Source organism: Molothrus ater, chromosome 2, assembly GCF_012460135.2.
Source record: "Molothrus ater isolate BHLD 08-10-18 breed brown headed cowbird chromosome 2, BPBGC_Mater_1.1, whole genome shotgun sequence".
Classification (NCBI taxonomy): Eukaryota; Metazoa; Chordata; class Aves; order Passeriformes; family Icteridae; genus Molothrus; species Molothrus ater.
The window spans coordinates 90,949,787-90,973,897 of NC_050479.2; the positions used below are offsets into that span (position 1 = coordinate 90,949,787).

The window sequence follows — 24,111 nt, forward strand, 5'->3', positions numbered from 1 at the left end:
GTCAGTGAGCAGGCTTTGCTTGCCAGGCTGCTTTGGCCAGATACCCGCTCGGGGTTTGTGTCTGCTCCAGGAGGAGGATAACCAGGAGGAGGATGACGGGCCTGCAGGTAAGAGGTTAGGTGCCTAGAACCCACCAGTGCTGGCTGTAGAAACCCTTTCTCTGCTCACATTAATTTTTTGGAGCTGTTTCATTTTATTGTGCCCCTCTTTTGTGTGTCAAGGTGTGTTTTTAAAGCTTTCTTGGGATGAAGTATTTTGCTGTGTTTAATCTATAAATAAGCATTTCTCTCCCTCTTCGCTCCTTTGGAAATCATTCTTGGTCAGGACCTCTTCATGGTGGGAGTTGTCCTTTCCCCATGCTCGGCATGTGCCCCTCCTCCTGTCCTGTGTGCCAGGGGGTGTTTCCCCCTCAGCCTATGAAATCTGGCTGGCAACATCTGCCCAGATGTTGCAATCCTGGCCGCCATCTTCCCTGGCAGGCCCGGGGAGCGGCTCCATTCAGGGCTGTTCCTCAGTACCCCTTGCAGGGCACCCTGGAGCAGTCAGGCTGTGGCCATGCCCACCTCTTCAAGCCCCAGCAGAGCAGCTGGCGGGAGCTTTCCTTGCACCATTTGCCAGAGCACAGGGGAGCTCTGTGAGAAGGGTGTGATAGGGCAGGTTTGTGGCTCAAGCACAGGAACACGAGTCTTGCAACCCTGAATCTCATCAGTACCTCACCACTGTCGTGGGGGCCCAGCTGCCCCAGGGCCACTGGGGTGCATGAGCTGCTGCAGCACGCAGGAGTGGCAAGGCCTCACCCCAGGACATGGTGAGTCTCAGGAACTTGTGTAGCATCATCAAATTTCTCCCTGGACTTTTGGGATGTTATTGTTACTAAGCCTGTTTCTAGTTCTGGAGATACATGAGTGTGCTCCTTCCCCACCTTCTCTAAAATAATGCTCATTATTTTACACAGTGCTCTTACAGTGCTCATTCCCCTCTGAGGAGTCCTGTCTCCTCAAACAGTAGGATTTCACCATGCTTCTTCCCTGCCTGTCCATGACACTTCCCAGCCCTCACCATCCTCTTTCAGCAGCAGGGCAGCCTTGTCCCTGCACCATTCCAGATGAGGATCCAGCTGATTCATGTCATGGCTGTGACTGCATCTTCCATGTCCATTTTTGCCTCACTCCTCGCAGCCCTAACACCTTGTTGGCCATTGTGGCTGTGGCTGCAGGCTGAGTGTGGGTCTGCCTGGAGCTGCTCATGGGAACAGGCTGCTCTGCCAGCAGCTCCTCTTTGGGACATCACACGTGCCCCCACCCTGTCATCACCTCACCTGCTTCACCCTCTCTTGGCAACTCTCCTCCAAAACTGTTGGTTTACCCTTCTTCTCCACTCCCTGGCATCCATCCCTCTCTCCTGCTGTCTGCAGAGTGTCATGTCCCAGCCTAGAGCTGAGCAGGTCCTTTCAGGAAAGGTCTGGCCCTGGACCATCTCCAGCACTTTTGGAGCACAGGGATGTTGAAATGTCAGGGGAGGTGGCAGTTTCTTCTGGAGATATTGGCCCTGCAGCACCAGGGCAGAGCTCTGGTTTGTGGCAGAGCTCTGGTTTGTGTGCTTTGGCTTCAGCCTGCCAGGAGGCTGTGGAGCCCCACACAGAGGGTGACAGACCTGCTCTGCTCATTGCCCCAGATGCTCATGTCAATGTTTCTGCATTTGTGTTAAACACTCCAGGGCTGACTGGACTGAGCTGATAAAAAGTGCCATGTTTCTTGTTGAGAGAGGAATGTTGTTTCCCTGTGTCCTGCAGCAGGAGCTGATAGAGAAATATATTATGCAGTGTTTGAAGAAGGGTCTTAATTACTTTGCAGACTATGTGTTCAGACTTCAAATGCATTTTTCCCATGCCTGCTGTCTAATCTGGAGAACAAAAGGTTATGGTTTATAGGTCAGAGCATGACACCCATTGCGAGCACTCTGCTTTACATCCCAGTTATTCCAATCAATGAGCTACGCTGAATTTTTTATGCTGTGCTGGGCTTTTATCTCTCTCATTTTATCGAAAAACTACAAAACAAAAACCAAAGTGGAGTCAGATGAATACCTAAGGTCCTGTTGGCATAAAAATCTACAGGATCTTGAACAAAATAACAACAGTAGTTAAAAGCAGGGCTGAAAACAAAGAACCACAGAGACTATTTTGTGTAACAGAGAAACCAGCTGCTCAATTACAATAGTGCCCATCAACCTACCCAGCCTGGAGATTTCTATAACTTACCTAGGAAATGTAGAGGGCAAGCAGACATGTAGGGGAAAGTGCTCTGGGACTCAAGTCATGGTACCACTTCACAGAGAACGGTTGGGTTCTATTTTCACAGATTTTTCAGCCCAGGAAGGATGGTCTGCCACTGGGCAGGCAGAAAGAGATCATTTCCCTTGGCTTGGGGGCACCTTGTGCAACACAAACTGGGAAATGAGAGGTGGGAGGTAGATAAATAATAAATAATAAATACTAAGAATAATGCTTTTGGCTACATGTCACAGGCTTGGAGGGTTGGAAGGGAGAAAGGCTGTGATGTGCCTGGCCCCTTCACCACTGCTCCCACCCAGCCTGTATCAGCAGGGTCCCTGCATGGTGCCCCAGAGCCCTGGCGCATGATGATTCCAAGGCATGCAGGGAGCACATGTGGCACAGCTTTTTGGGAGCCCAGATAATGTTTGACACCAACTCCCTATGGGCATGTAGAGGAGAGAAGCTTCTCTGAGGTATGCCACAGGGAAAGAGAAAATGAAACGGAATAAGAAAAGCCACATCCAATCTCTAGGCAAGAATCTTGGAGCCACGCTCAGGGTGATAAATCACCAGCAAGGCGTCTCCCCTCCAGTGGCTGCAGTCCTGCCAATGTCTTTTTTTCAGCCCTCGATGCAGTTACCTGAGAATTCTCCTTTTTTTTTTTTTTTCTTGGCAAGAAAGAATTTATTTGACCAAACAATGATGCAGCAGCTTCTGCTGCCACTCCAGAGGCAGTGGGGCAGTGCCACCCCCTGCAGCCCCTGGTGCAGCTGGGGAAAGCAGCAGCTCTGCATCCCAGCATCTCTCCCAGCCCAGTGGGAAGTGCCCCCGGCATCGCTGTGCGCTGCAGCACCAGCGCGGGCACAGAGCAGCTTCTTGCTGCCGAGTTGGTTTTCTTTCTTCCCTCTGGCCCAGCAAGCAGAGGACTTTTGGGGATGTGGATAGACAGTTCAGATGTGCAGGTCTCCAGCTTTTTAGCCTGAAGGACAAGGGACGGATTTGTCACAACAAAATCTCTGTGCCTCCTTTCCCCCTCGCCCCAGCAGTGTGGCAGCGGCTGCCAGGGAGCACACGATGCTTGCCAGGTACACGAACCCTCTTCGGAGGGTGGCTGTCCCCTCCCAGCCCTCCATCAGCATTCAGCAGAGCCTGTCAAATCTTGCTGGCTGTGCTTGCAGAAAATCAGCTTGTTCCCTCTTCGTCCTCTTCCCTCTTTTTTCCCCTTTTCACCAGGGCTGCCCCGAAGGCGAATGCTCGGACAACCTCTGTAAAGGAGGTAAAGGAGGATGCAGTGTGGAAGTCTCAGTTAATTCTGGAACTGCTGCAGTCCCATCAGATGTTGCTGCATTTCCGCTCAAAAGAAGGGAGGGGGGCAGAAAAACGGGGCGGGGGGAATGTTCCAATACAATACATTTGCCAAGGCTGCTTAGGTGACCTACTGCTTTGCATATCAATATGCTTCTTGCAGAACCCAGCGGAGAGCAGCTCCTAACCATGTATATTCATTTACAAGACGAGAGATATATCCTCCCTGAACCGAGGGAAGCCAGGATGTTTTCAGGTTCAGGCTGAGGAGGGCTTCCAGCCAGCCTGGGCCCCCTGGGAATGGTCTTCTCTTACAGGTCGCTGAAAGGAGCCTGAGGAAAACACATGATTGCTCAGGAGGTTTCAGGCTTGCTCTCTGAGTGTCTCCTACACTGGGAAAATTATAAGGAGGCTGCAAATTGCCCAAGTTGAGCACCCCTGGGGGGAATAATCCAGGGACTGTAATGCTATATATAAAATAAACCAGGTTGTAGGGGCTTCTGTAACCAGGTCTGTCCATTTTAATCTGAGACCTGTGCCTCCCGGGGGGCCATACCTCACTGAGGAAGGTCCCTGTGCCTGCCAGGGCTGCTCAGTGCTGGGGACAGCCAGGATGTGTGGCAGCCAAGCCTGAGGGCTCCTGGGCTTTGCCATCCTGGCACTGCTGTCTGAAGGCTGATGAGCAGCCCCGCTACTCCTGCAGTTGTTAGAGGGCAGCATTAATATTTAACTCCCTCCCAGGCCACGGGGCTGAACCGCCAGTCGCTGCCAAGAAACACCTCTGCGTTCACACAGAGTTCAACAGAGCTGCTCTGTGGCTTCCTGTAGCATCTGAAGGGAATGTGTTTACATTTCTGACAGTGCAAAGCCAAGGTCTCTGTTATTCTGCTTCCCTTATGTGTCTCAGGCTTTCTGCAGGGCTTTTCCCCATGCTGCAAAGCCAGGATCTGCACCCACTCTATCCTGTGGCTTTTAGCCATGCTCAGACCGTGACAGCTGGCCATGTCTGTTCCATCTGTGGGTCTCTTGGGAATTCACTGCTCTAGAGACCCCGACAATCATCCAGTAATGGATTAATTCTTGCTTACTACCATGGTGGACAGTTCATGCCCAACAGGACAACGCTTTTTTAGGACAGATCAGTGACACAGTTTAACTTGGCTGTGTTTCCCTTCATCCCTCATCCCTTCTACATCCTGACCTTTTCTTTGAGCATAGGGATTTATCACAAGGCATGCCAACCAAATGATTCCCAGGTTAATTCTCTAAGAATCTGAGGACCCAGTGAACAAATTTGCAAGGCATTCTGGAGATTTTGGAACAGCCATGATTGAAGCAAAGTCAGATTGAATGTGAATGGTGCTAGCATACATCCATAATGTTGATGCACAGTTCTTCCTATCCATCACCCTGTTGTCCTTGAGTCTGACAGTATATGTGATATTTGGGTAATTTCTCAAGTACCTTTATGGAGCAGAATGCTGTGCAGTCTTAGGAGAGCAATTCCTGTCTGTGCTTCCCAGCCCAGCACACGGTTAGCTAATGAAGCAAATCCAGGAGTCGTGAAAATGGTCTGTGGCAACATGCAAGCAGATCACTTGAGAAAGTCTCAATGCATACAAAGAGCCTGGAAAAATGCATGGGAAAGCAATGGGTGGGTGGTTGGGAGAGGTTTTGATTGTGTTTTCAAAACAGTGATGAGCTGTGTGGTTTATTTTACAGTACATGTCGGGATTTGGGAATGAACATGCTTCTGAGGATCCACGCTGTCCAGGAGCTTTACCAGAGGGACAGGTACTGAGGTTTTTTGAAGTGCTTTATCAAAATGCAGTCTTGAGTGAATATCTAATCCTTTGGCTTCTTTTCATCTAAGCATGTTTCCTTTCTCTCTGCCACCATAAAAATTTCCGGGAGTCTTCTTTATACAAGACTGGAATAATAAGATTCTGGCAGAATTCAGAACGAAATATTTCCATTAATACTTTCTATTTTTAAGTTATTTGTGAGCTTCCAAGTTTCACCTTGGTGTTAAGACCTGCCTAAATTACCTCTGCTCAGCCACAGGGTTTTTTTCCTAAAGGAAAAAAAATACAAGTGGCTCAGCCACACTGAGAAGGAAGCCACCAGCTCTGGATTAAACCAGAGCAGAACTTTGAAGATTGGCAGAGAGATATGCTCATGCAGGAGAGGCAGATTTCACACCTTCTGTAGCAATGGGGTTCAATGAAGCTGACATACAAGTCTTTGGCAAGGGAGAAACTTCTTTGTAGGGAGGGGACATGAATAAATACCTGTAGTAATAAACTGACAGATTCATTTTTAAAAGTAACTTCTGAACATGTTTGATGCAAATAAATGATATGGGGTCATTCTGTTTTAAGGGAAGGCATTGCAACCCATGTGGTGCTCTCCTCTTGGTGCCCAAAGGTGAGAATGAGCCCCTGAAGAATTAAACCTCTCTCAGCTCCCTTTGTGCTGGTCTCCTTTACACCAGCACACTCTCTGAGACTGCCTGTGGCTTCCCTTGGGTCCCCTGTAATCTTGGGACTTGGATGGCAGCGCATCTGCTATGAAGACAGGCTTAGAGAGTTGGGGCTGTTCAGTCTGGAGAAGGGAAAGCTCCTGGGAGATTTCATAGCACCTTCCAGTACCCAAATGGGGCTACAAGAGATCTGCAGGGGGACTTTTCACAAGGGCATGTAGTGGATAGGACAAGGGAGAATGGCTTTAACCCAAAAGAAGACAGGCTTAGATTAGATATTAAGAAGAAATTCTTTGCTATGAGAATGGTGCAACACTGGCACAGATTGTCCAGAGAAGCTGTGGATTGCCCATCCCTGAAAACGTTGTAGATCAGGTTGGATGGGGCTTTAAACAGCATGGTCAAGTGGGAAGTGACCCTGTCCATGGCAGGTTGGTTTAGGGTCCCTTCCAATCCAAACCATTCTAGGATTAATTACCAATTAATTCTAATTCATTACCAATTAATTTCTAATTGCCTGTTACATCCCTTGGTGCTCCCCTTCCCCATCTATGCAGAGAGGCCAGTAGAATTAAGGTCAAATGGAGACCTTTTCAACTTTTGCTTTTCGTGAGTTTCCTGGATTTTCCCAGTTCTGATATTTTGCATGTTTGTGCCACTGAGGACACGAACACACAACACAGGGACATGGTAAATGCAAATGTCCCCTAGGTCTGCATGGCAGCCCATGGTGTGCCTCACAAGAAAGACAAACTGCTGTGCTGGTTCAGGCTGGTAGTTTGGCTGGTGCAGTGTCTTGTTACTGAGGCTGGCTAGAAAAAAGGTAAGATAGAGGCACTTAAAACTGGCAGATCAATAATAGTGAGTGCTGAAAAGGCAGTGGGATGTAGCTGCTGTGCTCTTTGAGGATTTCCACAGCAGCACCACTTTGCAGAGCAGACTCCTCCAGCTCCTGGCTGAGGTGCTCTCATCGGGACAGAGTGTGGACTCTGTATCAAAAGAGTTAATAGAAAAATCTGAAAACAAGTTAGACAAAAAAGATTTTCAGTCCCAGGAGCGGATCCTTTCTCTGATGCAGTATTTATAAGACTGGCATCTGCAGTAGTGCTGGCTAAGTTAAAAATTCCAAGGGTTATTGATCCCCCTGCTTCACTGCATACCCGTACTGACAAGATGGAGCTGGAGGGCTGGATGCTACACACACTCAGAGAGCTTTAGCTCTCCCCTCTGCGCACCTCTCAGGGCAGGGTTTGATGCTGTATGGATGGCTGCTCTGCTCAGCAGCAGGATACAGTATGCTATAGTAGACCTTGCAGGAGGGAGATGGGATAGCAAATGGTGTACGACTGTCCCACTGGGGTGTTCCCTGCAGTTCTTGGATGTCTTTGCTTCTTGCTGATCTCAAACAAATAGATGGTGGCCTACTTAGATCAAAATGCTTAGTTTCTGTTCCCTGAAAAGGAGGAATCTGTCCTCCACTTAAGGACTCATAAGGGTTGCTAAAACCTGTGCTAGTTGTACCCACGGCTCTGCAAAGGGGGAAATGCCCCCTTTGTACTCCAAAGGAGGACTCTCACTGTGCAGAAACCCTGCAGGAAAGCAAAGGCTCCTACACGGGTCACTGATGCTTTTGGGCAGCAAGCAGCACTGTCAGGAGGAAGCAGTAAGACACCAAAATGCCTGCTCTGAGCACTGGCTCTGTAGGCAGAGGGCAGGAGAAGGGAGGATTCAGTGCATTCAGCCTCTGTGTCTTGATTAGCCTTTTGGAAAGGCAGCCAGACATGATGCTCTGGGGTAACCCCTCTGAACATTTGATCTGAGAAAAGTTTGTGCTCAACACCAGTGTGCTTTTCAGTCTGTATTCACTGGGAATTATTTCCTTTTCCCTGATAATTCCCTGTTTCTAACCCTGTGCAGCACTGCCCCTTGCAGCTTACTCTATTGCAGCCTCAGTGGCTGTGCTGACTCCCTAGGGCACTTCTGTGGTGTGTGGGAATGGTGTTTGGGGTCTGGCTGGTGCCTCAGAGGAGCAAGAACACACAAGTACTGGAGGTGAAGCACAGCCTCAGGAGAGCACAGCACCCTACAGCATCAGGGTGCCCAGCTCAGTGCTCTGCTGGAGGCTTCAGAGCCAAGTTCCATGCCACTGCCTCTCACTCCTTCTTTTTCCTTGTCCCCCCTGCAGAACAACCCCCAGGTGTGTCCCTACGGTCTGTACGCGGAGCAGCTCTCGGGCTCTGCCTTCACCTGCCCCCGGGCCACCAACAGGAGAAGGTACTGTGACCCCGGCACTGGGGGGGATGTGGCACTGGGGTGAGCTCTGGGGAGCAATGGAGAGGCTGCCTCGGTGCCAGCACTGCTTTCTGAAAGCCCAGAAAGGTAAAAAACCTCTGCTGTGCTCTGGGAAAGGGCCAAGGACAGAAGACCACGGGTGAGGAGAGGAAAGGCTTTGGTGGGGAAAGTGGGTTAAAAAAATGCTGAGCAAGGAGTGGTTGGGGTGGGAAATAAAGTGTTTTTCTGAGCAAGATGAGGAGGGAGGGGGATGTTCAGAGGGACTATGGAGTCCTGAATGGGTTATGTGTGCTGTGTGAAACAACCTCAGGGTTTCAGCCCTGTTGCTTCTTAGTAAAGATCACCCCTGGCCCTGGTGAGCAATCGATGATGCACAGTGTCAAAGCCAAGCCTCTGAGAAAGGTTCTTTCCTCCTAAGGGATGTTCCTGTACACTGGTTGGGGCCAGTGAGCTGCTAGATCAGTCTGTTCCCATTTTGGGGCTGCCCAGGGCCTCAGAAAAGTGCCAGGACCCAGCATGATCTCTAACACCTCAGCAGTGCTGGGAACAGCTTGTTCCAGCCAGCAGCAAGCTTCCCAGAGCTCTGTCCCGGCTGTCATGCTCCAGCCATAACCAGATTGCAGAAGATGGGTGTCTCTTTATGCTTCTCCCACTGTGGCTCTTCTGTCCCTTTTGCTGCTTGTTCAAATGAAAGGCAAATGCATCATCTGAGATGCCTCTGCTCTCCAGGCTGGTGCCAGCTCTCAGTGTGCGTGGGAAAGGGATGAATCATTGTTTGCTGCACGAAGTTGTCCTTGATGGAATTTTTCAAGCTCTCAAGGGAGAGCTCCCTCCTCCCCTCTCCCACTTGCCCAAACTGCAACCACCACTGTTAGCACATCAAAAGCATGGGCTGCCCTGCCTAGCTCAGGCTTTTCTGATCACCTCTGCTCTCTCACCTGACTGAAAGCCCAGCTTTGGGCTTTGGGCTTGGCTGCAGCATGCAGGGTGTGTGGATGCTGGAGTGGCAGTGCTGGCAGGGCCCACAGCCCCTGCAGGCTGCAAGGAAGGAGAGTGACAGTCCCAGGCAGAGACAGAGGCATAGGGGACCTCCTACAGCAGCAGGAAACATCACATAAAACTCTGGCCTTTGCTGCATGGGCATGGCCAAGCAAGGGATGCTACTTTTTGTAATGCATCCAAATTCAGATACAGGCTGTCTCCAGAGAGCTCCTCTGTTCTTTCCATTGGACACTGCTCATCCCTGCCTTGTCTGAGCTGCTTTATAGCTCTTTTAAACAAGATTCTTTTTCCAACTGTGAGATTGCTGTATTTCAGCAACAGAAAAAGCTGTATCTTTATTTTTTATATGCATATGTGGTAATGTAGATGTAAGTAATTACACATAAATACACATAGGCATTTACTTATATAAAGCAGGACATGTTTGTATTTAGAGCCCATAATAAAAGCCATCTCTCTGGAAACCTCTCGCTGTGAGCTGTTGTTTGCTATGTAATCCTAATATTAATATTACTAATTTGATATTTAATAAACCTCTTGTTCCAGTTGCCACCCATGTAAATATTATTCTAGGAGCTCAATCAGCCAGCAGCCACCCAGAGGGTTTAACCTCTTCCCCAGGCTAATTCAGGTGTTTTCCTTGTTTGTAGCTGGCTGTATCGAATCCTGCCTTCAGTCTGCCACAAACCCTTCAAACCTCTCGAGGAGGGCCACTTGACACACGACTGGGATGAAATTGAGCCTGACCCCAACCAGGTAACCATGCTGGAAGGAGCCCTGGTCCTGCCAGGAGTTCAGTCAAATGTCAAACTAACAAGAAGTGCAAAGGCACTGAGTTGCAAGAGGTCTGAGGGAGCCATGGGGTCCTGGGTGTCTGACCAATTCAAAAGCAGGGTCTTGTTTGCCACCTGTCCATTGTTCCTCCCCACGGTCACCCAAGGAAGGACAGCCCTCCATGCTTGTTGCTTCCCATCTTGACAGATCCTTGTCCTTCTTCCCAGCAGGGCTACAGTGCCACAGGATTAGATCTGTGCTTCCTGGCATCTCCCCTGGGGGCTCCTGCTGGCCACCTTTTAATCTGCTCTCTCTTCTCCTTCAGTGTCCCCCATGAAATTCTCGTGCCCCAGCTCAGCCAGCAGAGCAGCTGCATGTCTCTGCCATCCATCCTGTCCTTCCCTGTGCTTTTGGAGAGGCTGCTGGCTGCCAGCCCATTTCTCTGCTGCCCTCGTGGGAAATCTCGCTTCATTCTGGAGAGTCAAACAGAGAGATAGCATTTGTCTTCCTCTGTTGCAGCCTTGCCATTGTCTTTAATCATGATTTCTTCCCTGCCAGCCCCAGAACATTTGGTTTTGCTAATCTGTTGCCGTTCTCCTCTCAGCATCATCTCATGGTCATTGGTTTTCACTTCTCTCAGGGTTTGCCCTTTGATGCATCATGATTAGCTAATTTCCAGCCTCCCGGCAGCCTCACCATTTGTCTAAATAATTTCCCGGTTCTGCTGGAATATGTTTTCCAGCCATTGACCAAGGAGCAGTGACAGGCTCATATTTACATGCCTTTGGTGCTCCTTCCCAGATAAAGCTCCAATGACTTCTGTTATCACCTCATCCATCCTTGATGTCCTTTAGCACCTTTATGATAATTTATGATTACAGTAATTCCAAGATGCCCAGCTCTCAAGCATGTGAAACCATTTATGTGTAGTACTTTTTTTGTCTAAGGAAACAGCAGCAAAGCTCCTGCCCACTCCCTCTCTTGCCACTTTCAATGGCAACCATCAAACCCAGAAGAGTTATTTCCTGGCAGTAAGTGGGAGCCACCTTCCTGCTTTCCTTCTTATCCTCTCTGAAGCAAAGCCAGAGACAAGGTTCAGTTTGCTGGACAGCATCTACTCTTCCCTGAAATGCTTTGTGTTTCACCCAGGTACTTAAGGAGCTTCAGCAATTCTCATCCATCTAAAAGATGCCATATGGAGGCACCTTATGCAAAGTCCATTGAAGTCAATGGGGAAAATGACCCTTTAAAATTACCCAAGGACGATGGCAGAATTATAAAAGATGACAAAACTGAAAAGGAGTCAAACGTGATGAAAAAATATGGGGTGGCATCTAAGCAAGAAATGCTGAAACAGAAGAAAGCTCTCCAGACTGGAACAGAGATTACAAAGGGAAGCTATGATTGATAGGCAGGGAAAAAACAAATATCAATAACAAATGTCACAGTAAAAAACCAACCAAACGAAAACAAACCAACCAAACAAAAAAGCTCCAGACAAATATAAACTGTGGAACTTCTTGTGAGAGGATGCAGGTGGATTCAAATCCAACAAATATTTTGGACTCCTCTGGCACTTTCTGCCTTGGGTACTTTCTGCCTGAGCACCTCGATAGCCTTTGCAAGAAGTAATTAGTGCTGCTCATGGCTCCTGCTCATGCAGGCAGAGTTATTTCTGCTTTGGATGTGGGGAAAATGAGGTGGAGCAAAAAAAAATGTCATGTTTGGGTCACAGAAGGACTGAATCATTTAGCATGGAGCACAGGACCATAGCAATTTGACTGTGGAAAGCTGGCTTATCTTAATTTCTTTACTCTCAAAAGTGTTGTTATTAATAGAGACAGATTTTAAATAGGATTTTTTGACCTTGGCACTACACAGGCCTGCCAATTACTTTACAAAATGATGATTAAAAATTTTAAAAGCCCCCCAAATAATATTTTTAGATTAAAAAAACCACAGCAACAACAAAACCACTTGGAAACCAGATGATCAAGGCAACGAGGAGAGAGGAAAGAGAGGAAAGAGAGAGCTACCTCAGCAAGGAGAAGCAGGGGGGAGGACAGGGGTCTACTTTCTTTTGAATTACCACCATTTGTGTTCTGATCACTGGCACCTCCTTCTTGTTTTTCATTTGCTGCAATCTAGCTGCGATGGAAACCTTTTGAGATTCCCAAAGCCCCTCAGAATAAGATGGACTTTGTGAGCGTAAGTTGGGGAACCAGGGCACCTGGGCATCCTCCATCTCTGTTTCCCCTCAGGGGGTGGCAGGGCACACAAGATGCTCAGAACTGGGGTAATATTGGCAGTTTTGAAACCACTGGGCTTGCAGAGCATCTATGGGAGGGGAGAGGATTGCAGATTTCAAGCAACTGGCAGTGGGCTTGATTTTTTTCATTGACTTTCAAGGAACTCTTAAGAAAGAAAAAAGCTCCAGCCCTCAGTTTTCCCCGGACCCTTGGCTGGAAAACACCAGCTTACATGGATTTTAAGAAACCCTTATTATATTAAAAAGAATCCAACGCATTTGGCAAAAGGCCACACAGAGAAAGGCTGGTGGCAGTGTGGGAAGTGAGAGAGGAGGTGAGACCCAGCAAGAGGGTGGGGTGAGGGGAGGAAAGAGGGCTGCCCCTGCTCCCGTGCCTTCTGCTCACTCCTGGTGCCTCGGGTTTGCCTGCAGGGACTGCACACCCTGTGTGGTGCTGGTGAGCCCAGAGGACGCAATGGCATCGCCGTCCATATTTTTGTCTGCAACACCTCCATGACTGACAGGTCAGTGCCTGCTGTGCTGGTGGCTCAGGCTGCTCCAGGCTGTCTGTCTGCCACCCACTGGAGTCCAGCTCCCAGCATCCCTGTATGTCCTGTGTTCCTGTGTGCACAGGCAAACGTGTTCTCCATGTCCACAGTGGGTTGTGCTCTGTGGCCAAACACTGGAGGAGTGGGTGAGGAACCACCAAGAGAAGTAGGCAGCTGGACATAGGGGTGCAGCAAGAGGAAGTGTCTTGGATTTAGGTCCTCTAGCTGCTCCTCAGAATTCAACACACATGCAGCAGGCACTGCTGCTCCCTGCAATGGCTCAGGGGGGAAATCAGCCCCACTCCCCAGCTTACAATAGCTGATGTGCCCATGAGTAAAAAGGCAGGGACCTGGCAGAGGTCAGAGAACATCCTGCTTCCAGGCTGGGCCATTTACTTAAGCGTTGGATTTGATGATCCTTGTGGGTCCCTTCCAAATCAGAATATCCTGTGAATTTGTGAAACTCTGCCATGTCAGTCTCCCAGCTGTGGCTGTGGTGTGCACAAATGCATGGGGTTTATAGCACCTTAACCTTACTGTTTCCCTTTTTCTTTAGATGCCTTTATAATTCCGATGGTGACTTCCTGATAGGTGAGTTGATGCTTTGGCTTCTTTTTTCCTCCAGGTGGTTCTACCTGGGCTACCACCTGCCTGCCTCTGTTCTTCCAGAGCCTGGGGCCAAGATTTGGAGGAGAGGGTTGGCTTCACCCCCATGTCATGTAGATTTGGTGTTCTGGCACCAGCTTGGCTAAAGCTGGGCGAGTTGCACTGCTCCTGTGCCAGACCTCAGCTTTTTGAGCAGTGGCCCAGCTTCCTCGCCATGGTGCTCAGGGACCATTTCCCAGGGCTCCCCAGACTGGTATTAGACACGCCACAGGCAGAGGTTTTCTGGAAATCATAAACCTCAGGATTTCAGAACAACTTACAGTTGGATGCCTTTGTTGCTTTAGCCCAATATTATTTGGCACGGCAGCTTAGCTCCCATGCTGTGCCAGCCTCAGGCAACCAGACTGCCACAGTGAGCGTGGAGGTTGACACATAAAGTCCACACATGCTGAAAAATATTCTGAGTGGTATCAGAAGGCAGATATTTGCTTGTATCTTTCTTGAGTGAGGAACAGGAATGCCTTCGGGACACCAACAGGAACATTTGTTCCATCAAATAGCTATTAAATTGTTCTCACTCACCTCCCTCACTACTGTGAAGTAAAAGTGCCAGGGCAGGTTTTGTAAATCTGCTAGTTTTTCAAGTCAAAAAGCGAGCTCTCCTGTGCCAGAAAAGTCATGGAAAACAATGCAGATGTTAGCAGAGTATTGCTTCTACCCTCAGGAAGCAGCTATTCCCAGACATCTCACACTGCCACAGTCCTGACAAAGATGGGTACGTGCACTGTTTTGTATGAAGACTGTGAGACAGAGAGGTATGGACCCAAATGTATCAAATCCCATTTATTTGGACTGTGGTGCAAACCTTACACCAAGGGGCCACGAAGTTTTGGCTCATACAAGTAGCTTCTGTGACATGGGCATGATGGAGCTGATCAGGAAGCTTCACCTCAGTGCAGGGCTCTCTGCTGCAAGAGTCTGCTTGGGAGCCCAGACTCCCTTTGTAGCTGTGCCAAGAAGGGCCCATTGCTCTTCCTTGGAGCCTGGGTGCTCTGACAGGGAGAGAGAAGGTGGCAGTCACCACGCTACTTCAGCTCTTCTGCCTGCATTTTGCTTCCACAGTGCCCCAGCAAGGAAAACTGCTCATCACAACTGAGTTTGGGAAGATGCTAGTGGAGCCCAATGAAATCTGTGTCATCCAGGTAAGGGCTGAATGCACCTTGCATTCAGAGCTCAGAGCCAGAGGTTGGAGCAAGCCAACTCCTGCACTCAGCTGCTGATGGTTTGTCAGCAAAGTCCTGGGAGGATCTTAGTATCTTTCTTTATTTTCCAGCAAGGAATGCGTTTCAGTGTAGAGGTGTTTGGGGAGACCAGAGGCTACATCCTGGAGGTGTATGGGGCACACTTCGAGCTGCCTGACCTGGGACCCATTGGTAATGATCTCCTGTTACGCCTACAGTGAATTCCATAGGGACAGGCATGAAGTACCAGCCCAAATCCATCACATCCTCCCATGCACATGCTCCTTCACAAAGATGCTTTTCATTCCAGCACTGTTATTTCCCAGAATAGCCCAAAAAAATGTGACACACTAGTCGTCCAGAGATTCCCCTGCCACTGAAGGGATCATTTATCCCCCACCCTCTTTCCTCTTGTTATCTTTTCAGTTCTGGTCAGCGTGTCCCCATCTGCTGGCTCTGAAGCTGCTCCTACCAAAAGAAACCCAAGAGGCCATCACCACTGATGCCTCATACTTACAGAAATGGCATAAATTGGAGTGCTAGGAGAGAATTTTCCTGGTAAAAGAAAGGGCAGATTTCAGAGGCAACTGAAAATGACATATTCCTGAAGGCCCATTTTAGATTTAATCAAGTGGTTTTTCCCCCCCTGCTTCTGTTAACAGAGGAACCTTGGATCTCTAGAGTGCTTTAGTGTCAGAAACTGCTTCCCCTGGAGAATTAGAAACCAATAAAATGAGCAGCACAGGACTTGGACAGGCAAGACATTCACATCCCCGTGTGGTGGATCTGGGGAGGATCTGCTTTCACTGAGTGCAGGTCTAGCTCTCAGAAATCACAGATCCTCTGTGCCAGATGCCTCCTGCTCTGTGCAGAGTCACAGATCCTGAAGGCACAGCCTCTTGCTGCCATGACAAAGATATTGCAAGGGGACACAGCATCTGAAGGCCTGCTGCCCAGCTTTCTGGCAGTGCTCAGCTCAGGTTATGTCACCTTCCTCATCCCTTGGGTACTGGTCTCCAAATTTTTCTTGCTGAGAAAAACACCTCCTGGTTGCTTCTACTAAGATTGTCCCAGGGAAGGGAAGTGAAACTCCTCTTTTAACAGCTAAAATAACTACAAAACCAGAGCCAACAGTTCTCCACTTTCAGACTGGTGTTTTGGGGTTGGTTGTTTAGTTTTAGGTTGGATTGGGGTTTTTTTCCCCATTAGATATTTTTAGCTCTCAGTGTGATCTAGATGACAAGCCATGTCATCTAGTAAATTAAATGGTAGTAAGTAAATTAACTGGTATTATCAATCAGTAACAAGCTTGGTGTGGCACATCTGCATTCAGGGGCATTTGTATCTCACAGCCATGGTGAAAGTGAAGCTGGTCCTTCTTTCAGTGGAGAACCAACCCAATCTGCAGCTGTTCAGTGGAACCCCACTTGAGCATCTCTTCTGTGTGACATTCTGGGCACATAATTTTCCACATGGAGCCTACAGTGTTTTTTCAGCAGCTTGCCTTTTAGTCAGCTGCAGCTTTCTGCCATCCCCCACTTATCTGTGCCTGCTCCACTGGATTATTGATATGGTTGCCCAGCCTGTTTGTAATAAGTTTTCCCATTAGCTAGTTTTTCAGACACAGTTAGACTTTCTTTTGGATTTTGGTTTGGGGTTTTTTGGGGTTTTTTTTTGTCTTCAGAAGGCAGGAACCTATTATAAGGCTTACTTTCTGGAGAAAAGAAAAAGTCTGCACTTGCCTGTAAACCTTTTCAGGAGGTGGTAATTATAAGAGCTCCTCTTCTCACCATCTACCCGCCTTCCCCTCAGAGACCAAGATCCTTTGTATTTCAGTCTTACTTTATTTTAACTTCACTTTTCACTTGAAAAAAGTGACAGCTGGAGAAAAGCAGTGACTGTTAAACCTTAGCAGCAGGTAGTAATGTCTGCATTTTTATCCAAGAAATTCAAAACCACTTTGTAACAATAATACTAACGAGGAGAAGAATGCTCCAGCACCCATATGGTGCTTTGCACTTTGAAAATGCACTCTTCACATTAAGCAACCCCTCAGTATGCCCTGAGTCTGTAGGTATCACTATTTTATTGCTCTCTTTGTTAGCATTCAGAAATGCATTTGGCCCTCTCGTGACACGCCTCGTAACTTCTGCATGGCTAAGCATCCTGTCAGCAGGATGTCCAGGAACAGAGAGCAATACATCCTCCATTTTTCACTTAATTCCTGGTTGTTACATGCCTTTAATTGAGGATGACGTACTAATCTTATTCAGAAGGCAACTGGTGGGACCACTCTTAGTCACAAAGGGAGCACGGACTTGAATGCTAGGATGAATTACAATCACCTACTCATAGGAGCACAAGAAGTAAACAACTATTTCAGGTTTCATGGTGGGCCAAGAAGCAGTTGGGTCACTCATAACACAGAAAGGCACCCACAAAGCCAGGAAATCGTACTAGCCTCTCACTTCCCTAGCAGATTGCCCAAAGAGCTTTGTCACCTTTCGTCCTTCTTTCCCAGGAGCCAATGGCCTGGCCAACCCACGTGACTTCTTGGTGCCTGTGGCGTGGTACGAGGACCGCCAGGTGCCAGGGGGCTACACAGTGATCAGCAAGTACCAGGGCAAGCTGTTTGCAGCCCAGCAGGTGAGGAGGCCCTGGGAGAACAGGTAACACTGAAGGGCAGTGACTGCCAGTGCATGGCCTGGGATATGCAGCTCAGTAGAAGGGATGTCATCTCACAAGGTCCTGCTCACTTATGTGGAGCAGAACTGAGCCCGTCTTCTTGGGTCATTCATTTTCCCAGCTGAGGATCCTCAGTTTGTGTGAAGACTTGGTTGTCCAAAAACTCAACAGTGGTCTTTGCCTCCATAGGTTTATACTGACAACACAGAAATAAGGAGCTAGTGCCACTGTCAAAATCCAGAGTTTCCTTACCAGAGCTGGTGTTGCAGCTGGCCTTGCCCAAACACTGCCTGAACACTCAAAAGCTCTAAGAGATCAAACCCCAGAGGGAAGGCTGAGGTTCACCAAGAAGAAATGCTAAGGAAAACCTCATCCTCACAACACTGGGCTGTGCTTAAAGAGCTGCCAGTGTACCTCTAATCAGTACTAAGCCCACTTTTCACTTGGGAAAGAGCAGCATCCTGCACGTGTGCAGCATGGTGGGAGGCTGTATGTGGTAATCCTCTATCTCTTTGCTTTGCTAGGATTACTCCCCCTACAATGTTGTAGCTTGGCATGGGAACTACACACCATACAAATACCACCTGGAAAAATTCATGGTCATTAATGCTGTTGCTTTTGACCACGCGGTAAGTTCTGGAACTGGGCAAGGCAAAACAAAATTTTGTGGCTACCATACCACCCAAACCCACCCTGAGCTCCAGGGGCTCTGTGCCTCTTAGAAAATATGTTGTGCTTTAAGAAACAGTGTGAAATCTTTTGTGCTGCTTTCCGTGGGTCCAAACCAAGATTTCATAGGAGAAGACATCCTTTTTTGTGGTACAAAGACATAACTGGAGGTTGATCAGCTTCTTAAACAGCTCTGTGCAGCTTAGCATAGAATTTCTGAGCCCTGGAGGAGGAATGAATACTGATGCCAACATACACTGTGCAACTCAGCAAAAACACCGTTGCTTCAAATTCTTGCCTTGATTTATTTCTTGCTATTGGACAGGCACCTTCCTCTGGTTCCTCTGAGTCCAGCACTGAATTTCATTTTGAAGGGCTGGCAGCTTTTATTGCAATAATTTCTAGATTTTATGGAAAATAACTAAGGCCAAAACTAATGTAAGCAACTCATCTAAAAAAGAAACCAGTCCAGTGGGAGAGATGCCCACAGCAATGCAAATGGGTGTGCAAGGGAGACTGGAGCATTTCTAGTGAGAAAACCAACAGAAAGTATTGTTTAAAACTCCAGAAAAATCCGCCAGGGGAAGGACAGGTTTGGGATCAAAGCCCAGAAAATCATTTTACTGGATTAGAGATTTCAACAAGCCCCAATTTCTCTGCAATTTCTTCTCCATTTGTAAACTAAGAGGGCCATGAGGCTAAATGCCTCTAGCAGGATGTTCCTGTCCTCCAGAACTGGCTAAGGAAAAGGGGTGGTTTTGTGGTAGGACTGTTGGAGTCTGCTCCTGGAATTGCAGTACCTCATCTTGCAGTGTTGTCCACCCTCCTCATCTATGCTGCCAGCTACGAGGGCCAGGATGGGAAGGATTGTCTAAGCTGTTCAAAGGAAGAACCATCCAGACCCATTTCTTGTCCTCCCTGTACAGCATGGAATTGAGTGCTGTCCCCCAGGGCCACATCTCATCCACACTATCAGGTGCAGGTGACAAAAGCGTTTAGGCAAGGGAGAGGCTGTATCAGTCAGCTTTACCACCCGGGTGACCTGAGCAGACAGCTCTGAGCCCTGCTCCATTTCATTTTTTTTGCTTTGCTTTTTTCCAGGATCCTTCCATCTTCACTGTCCTGACAGCCAAGACGACCCGTGCTGGCGTGGCACTCGCTGACTTTGTCATATTCCCCCCACGCTGGGGGGTGGCCAACAACACCTTCCGCCCCCCCTACTACCACCGTACGTCTGTGCTGCCCCGGCTGGGCCTGAGCCCAGCGCTGCAGGAAAGAAACAAGTCCCCATTTGTTTGAGAGCATGCACAGGGAAGCAGCAGTCTGGTTTGTTGTCCTTGGCTCAGTTAGTCAGCTTCTTGGAGTCAGTCAGTCCTCCCTGGAAAATGGACAAATCCAAAGATGTTCCTTTTTAAAGCATCTCACAAAAACTCAGAGTGATGGGCCATTGCTTCTGCATAGGTGTATGTATCTGTACTTGAGGGGCTCCCAGAGAGCTTGGGTGCATATTGAACTTGGCATTGTACAAATGAGTCAGATACTGTCCTGCCAGCCAGCCATGAATCACTTAATATCTCATTAGAGTACATAGATAAAGAACAGGAGAAAGGGAAATATCATATTACAAGCGGTGAGAAGCCCAGAGGGGTGTAGAGCTGGCACTTGTATGGTGAGATCAGAGTTACAGCAAAGGAGGGAATTGGCTCTCCACAGCCCTTCTTCACCTCCTGCACAGTGATGGAGGTATTGCTCACATTTAAGAAGCCAGTGATGAGGAATTGGTTTCTCAGGCAGGGAGTTGGTTGATATTTTTTTGATTTGGTTGCCATCTGCAGACCTGGTTTCTTTTTGGCAATTTTTTGGCTTCGTCTTGGCAGAGCATGGCAACATTTTGCATTGAATACATGGTAGAAATCCAATTCCTGACATGGGACTGCCTTTCCAGGGAGAGGATGAGACATCCTTCTCTGTGAGATTGAGGGGGAAAGTGCGGGCATCCAGCACCCCTTACATCAACAGCTAACAGGCTCCATCCCAGAAGATATCAGGTGACCATGCTGTGGTCACTTTGAAGTGCTGAGAGGATTTCTGCACGCTTACTAACCACAGTTTAACAGCCAGTTCCTTTTGCCACTTAAATTTCTTCCAAGCATTTTGGAGGCCAGCAGAATTAGTGGCACTTGCAAACATAGCAGGCAGCTCTGCAGTCATCTGAGTAAATCCCACAGGCAAAGTCCTGCCCTGTCATTCTGCTTTCATTTGCAATAATGAGGGTGACAGGCAAACACATCTCCTGACTGACTAGGATAGTGCCAAGACACTTTTCCTAGACCCTAGAGGTGAGACACACTGCTGGTTAACTACAATGAAGTTATTGCTCATCAGCAGAGCTGTGCTAATTTTACACAGATGCAATGTGAGCCATAACAAATATGAAGTTGTTCAACTTTGCTTCTTCTGTGCTAAAAGGCAGAAAGAGCTCTCCTTCTATTGAGCACCCATGAGGACAGCTGTGACTGCCATAGCTACTCACTTGACCACAGCACCTATGCCATAAGCTGGAGCACTAAATTCATGATGAGTAGGTTGGTTGTCTGCTCTACCCCAGCCATGGAGAGGAAAAGATTGAGTGAGTAAGGCAGACATTGTGATTGTCAACTATCAAGACACTGCACATGTTAATTCCTTCTGCAACTAGTGCTGTGACAAGATTGTTGTTGCATTAAGAGAGGAATAGCAGGACTGAGCAACTCTGGGGTAGAAGTTCCAACAAGTTCAGTTCTGCTGAACTCCCTTCTCTCCAAGTATTTCACCAGAGGCTTATTTTGCTTGCCAGAAATCCTTTGTTGCCTCCTCTCCTCAGGTGCAGTGGAAAGCCTGTGTTCAGAGAATTTTGATGCACTCAGGAGTTATATTTCATTAACTTTGTTCCAAGTATAGCAATGGTGTTTCAAAAGTATTCCTCTTAGACACCATAACAATTTCACATACTAAGGGGGTTGTACAGCTTGTAAATACTGACTTCTCCTGGCTGCATTTACATCCTTAGAGGCTGTGAATTACTCCTAAGTACTTCTGAACCTTGACTGAAAATCTCTGATACACTTTTTATACCAGGGGCATATATAAATTCTGTCTGAGACAGTGTTTATGTGATTCTCATGGTGGTGGGTCCTTAATACCTACTGGCCACTAAGAGATTTTTACTTCACAACATCCTGCATGTAGACAACACTATTTAAGTAACAGGGAAGGGAGGTACACGTACGTTGTTTGGGTTCACATATGAAATTTGCAAGTGAAAAAGAGACTGGACTCTGCTCATCTCCTAAGTTCCAGGCTGGTTTCCTACTTGCCTGCCCAGTCTTCCTCAGAGATATTAAAATTTCTGTTGCAGACGAATTGGCCATCCAGCTCTCAGGGTCTGTACTGCAGTTTAAATGCGTCAAGTGCAGTACATGAACAGGTTCAATGAAAATCTTGTAACTATCCAGTCCTACATGAGACACTGACAACTTGGAATGAAAATTAATGAATGTTTGCATATATATATAGGCCAACCCTGCTTTGAGCTAAATTAGTTTTGCTGTTAAACATTTCAGACTCTGGATTGTCCTTAACAAAGATTGAACTAGTGGTTAAAAAGGGCTATATATAAAATAGCTAGGGAAGCATGTCCTGGTTTTGCAAAAACTAACTGCTGAGCAGAAAGTTGCCATATTATTTAGTCACATCAGGTGTAGGAAAGCTGAAAGCTTGGATGACAGTGTTAAATAGTTTCCTCACAGGGAGCATAACTCAGTAAGTACTGAACAATTAGATATAACCATCCTTGCCTAAGTTAGTGGTATGTTACTCTAGTGGTTTCAGAGGGTCTACTGGAAGTTATTCTTCCTCAGGGAAGGACAGAATTTGGCTCCTTGTCTTTGGGCATACAGTGGATGTAGAGAAATAGGCAGATAATGCATGAATTAAAAGCATAAGGTAGTGAAGTGCCTGACTGTACTAGAGGTGGTAGAAGAGGATTATCAAAATAATTTCCTGCTTATAACCTGGGACAGCAGAGCAAACTCTCTCATAAGACTGTTGATCAGGTATATTGTGTCTGTAACACAGGGATGATTATACAGAACTTCCTTTCCAATGCCTCACAATCCCTCATCCCAGTCTGCAAAATCAGGTTACGCCATGCAGTCCTTATGCAGGTGTGTTACTAACACAGCTCAAGATGGCAGGAAAAGCACAGGTCTACCAACATCATTTAGGGATTGATGATGGAAGCCCCTTCATTAAGGTAATTTCTAATGAACATCCTTCATCAGGGAGCTCTGTTTCTGAATTCAGGAAGTAAAATCCTGTACAATTTTACAAGCATTGCCTGCAGGATCCCTGATGTCCCCATCATGATACCCTGTCTAGAAACTTCCACTCCACCCTCTGCTTGGCCCAGCTTAGCTCATGGGTTTCAAGGAGCTCACAGCCTGTCTGTGATCCCTCCCAAGCACCGTTCTTTGCAGCCTTTCCTCTTTGCCTCCTGCAGGGAACTGTATGAGTGAGTTCATGGGGCTCATCAAAGGCCACTATGAAGCAAAGGAGGAAGGTTTCCAGCCGGGAGGCGGCAGCTTGCACAGCATGATGACCCCTCATGGGCCAGATGCTGACTGCTTTGAGAAGGCGAGCAAGGCCAAGCTGGAGCCAGAGCGGGTCGCAGACGGGACCATGGTAAGGAGGCAAGGGAGCTCATAAGAGTTGGAGTAGAGCATGGCATAGTGCCCACTTTTAAACTAAAGCCTAGTACTGTCACTTCTTGCTGGCAAGCTGGAAAAGTACTTGGACCCAACTGCTGCAGCATTCAGCTCCCTTACCAATGAGCACTGCTCAGCTCCCAGGACCTCCCCTGGAGACATCCAGTGCCAGGCAGCTTTGATCATCTACCCACGTGTACTGCTGCCTGAGCAGGAAGCTGGGAATTTCATTTTTGTCTTAGCCTATGGGCAAAGAAGCAAACACCCTGACTGTCCTCCTGTCTCTACCCCCTAAGATCTAATGATGATCATCAACAGACCTTGAACTAGAGCTTTTGGAACAACCTGGCTTTCCTAGGCAGGCAGGGAGTCCAAAGTCACTCCTGAGACTAATTCCAGTATTGCATTGACAGATCTGAAGAGTATTCTCCCCAAGTTGGTCAGGCTGAAGAGAGAACCTGGAAATACTGGACCATGTACACAAATCCTGTTTGTGGTAGAGCAGACACCTTGCCTGGATTTAAAATTTTCCTTTTACCCTAACCTACCTTTCCTCTTCCCAACAGGCCTTCATGTTTGAATCATCCCTCAGCCTTGCTGTCACGAAATGGGGCCTCCAGACCTCAAATCGCCTAGATAAAAACTACTACAAGTGCTGGGAACCTCTGAAAAGCCATTTCAACCCTAAATGCAAGTAAAGGGAAGCGCTTGCTGCACGCAACATGAGTGAAGGCACTCATGGAAAGGCATTCATGGAAATCCAGCATACCTATGTGTGATGGCACAGTCAACTCGGGCAGTGCAGAATGCTCCAGCACAGAACGGCACTTCCACCAGCCACTGAGCCACAAAAACCTACATCCCTAAGTAACATGGGAAATGCAGTAACATCCATCATTACTCTTAACTTTCAAGTATCCAATTAAAGCTTTCCTGGTGACATGTTGAAACTGAAATAGTTGTGTGGCTCTCACCACATGGAGCTGGTGTGAAAGCTGCACCTTGTGTGGACATGAGATGCCAGCTAGCTCCCATTCACAGGGCCTCCTGAAAATACAACCCAGTGTGAGAAGCTAGGGAGTGATAAAGCATTGTAAGCTGTCTGTATGGGAAGAGCTTTATAAACAGAGCTGAAGGCTCTAGCAGGCCTAAGCCCACTATCAGAGCAAGCCACTTCAACCTGCTCATCCATGGAGGGCTGCCAAGGAAAGACTTGGTTGTCAGAAAAGTAGACCACAA

General features: G+C 47.8%; 1 protein-coding gene across 1 annotated transcript; it reads left to right on the forward strand.

Annotated features, from left to right (window-relative positions):
* Positions 1-92: 92 nt before the first annotated feature.
* HGD (homogentisate 1,2-dioxygenase) lies at positions 93-23,632 on the forward strand. Its single transcript, XM_036385418.1, has 14 exons — positions 93-107; positions 5,303-5,374; positions 8,248-8,336; positions 10,007-10,112; positions 12,279-12,338; positions 12,811-12,902; positions 13,483-13,517; positions 14,655-14,734; positions 14,866-14,965; positions 17,295-17,419; positions 17,983-18,087; positions 19,229-19,355; positions 22,668-22,849; positions 23,439-23,632. Exons 1-14 carry the CDS (start codon positions 93-95, stop codon positions 23,568-23,570), a joined length of 1,320 nt encoding a protein of 439 aa, XP_036241311.1. The 3' UTR covers positions 23,571-23,632.
* The last annotated feature ends 479 nt before the right edge of the window (positions 23,633-24,111 follow it).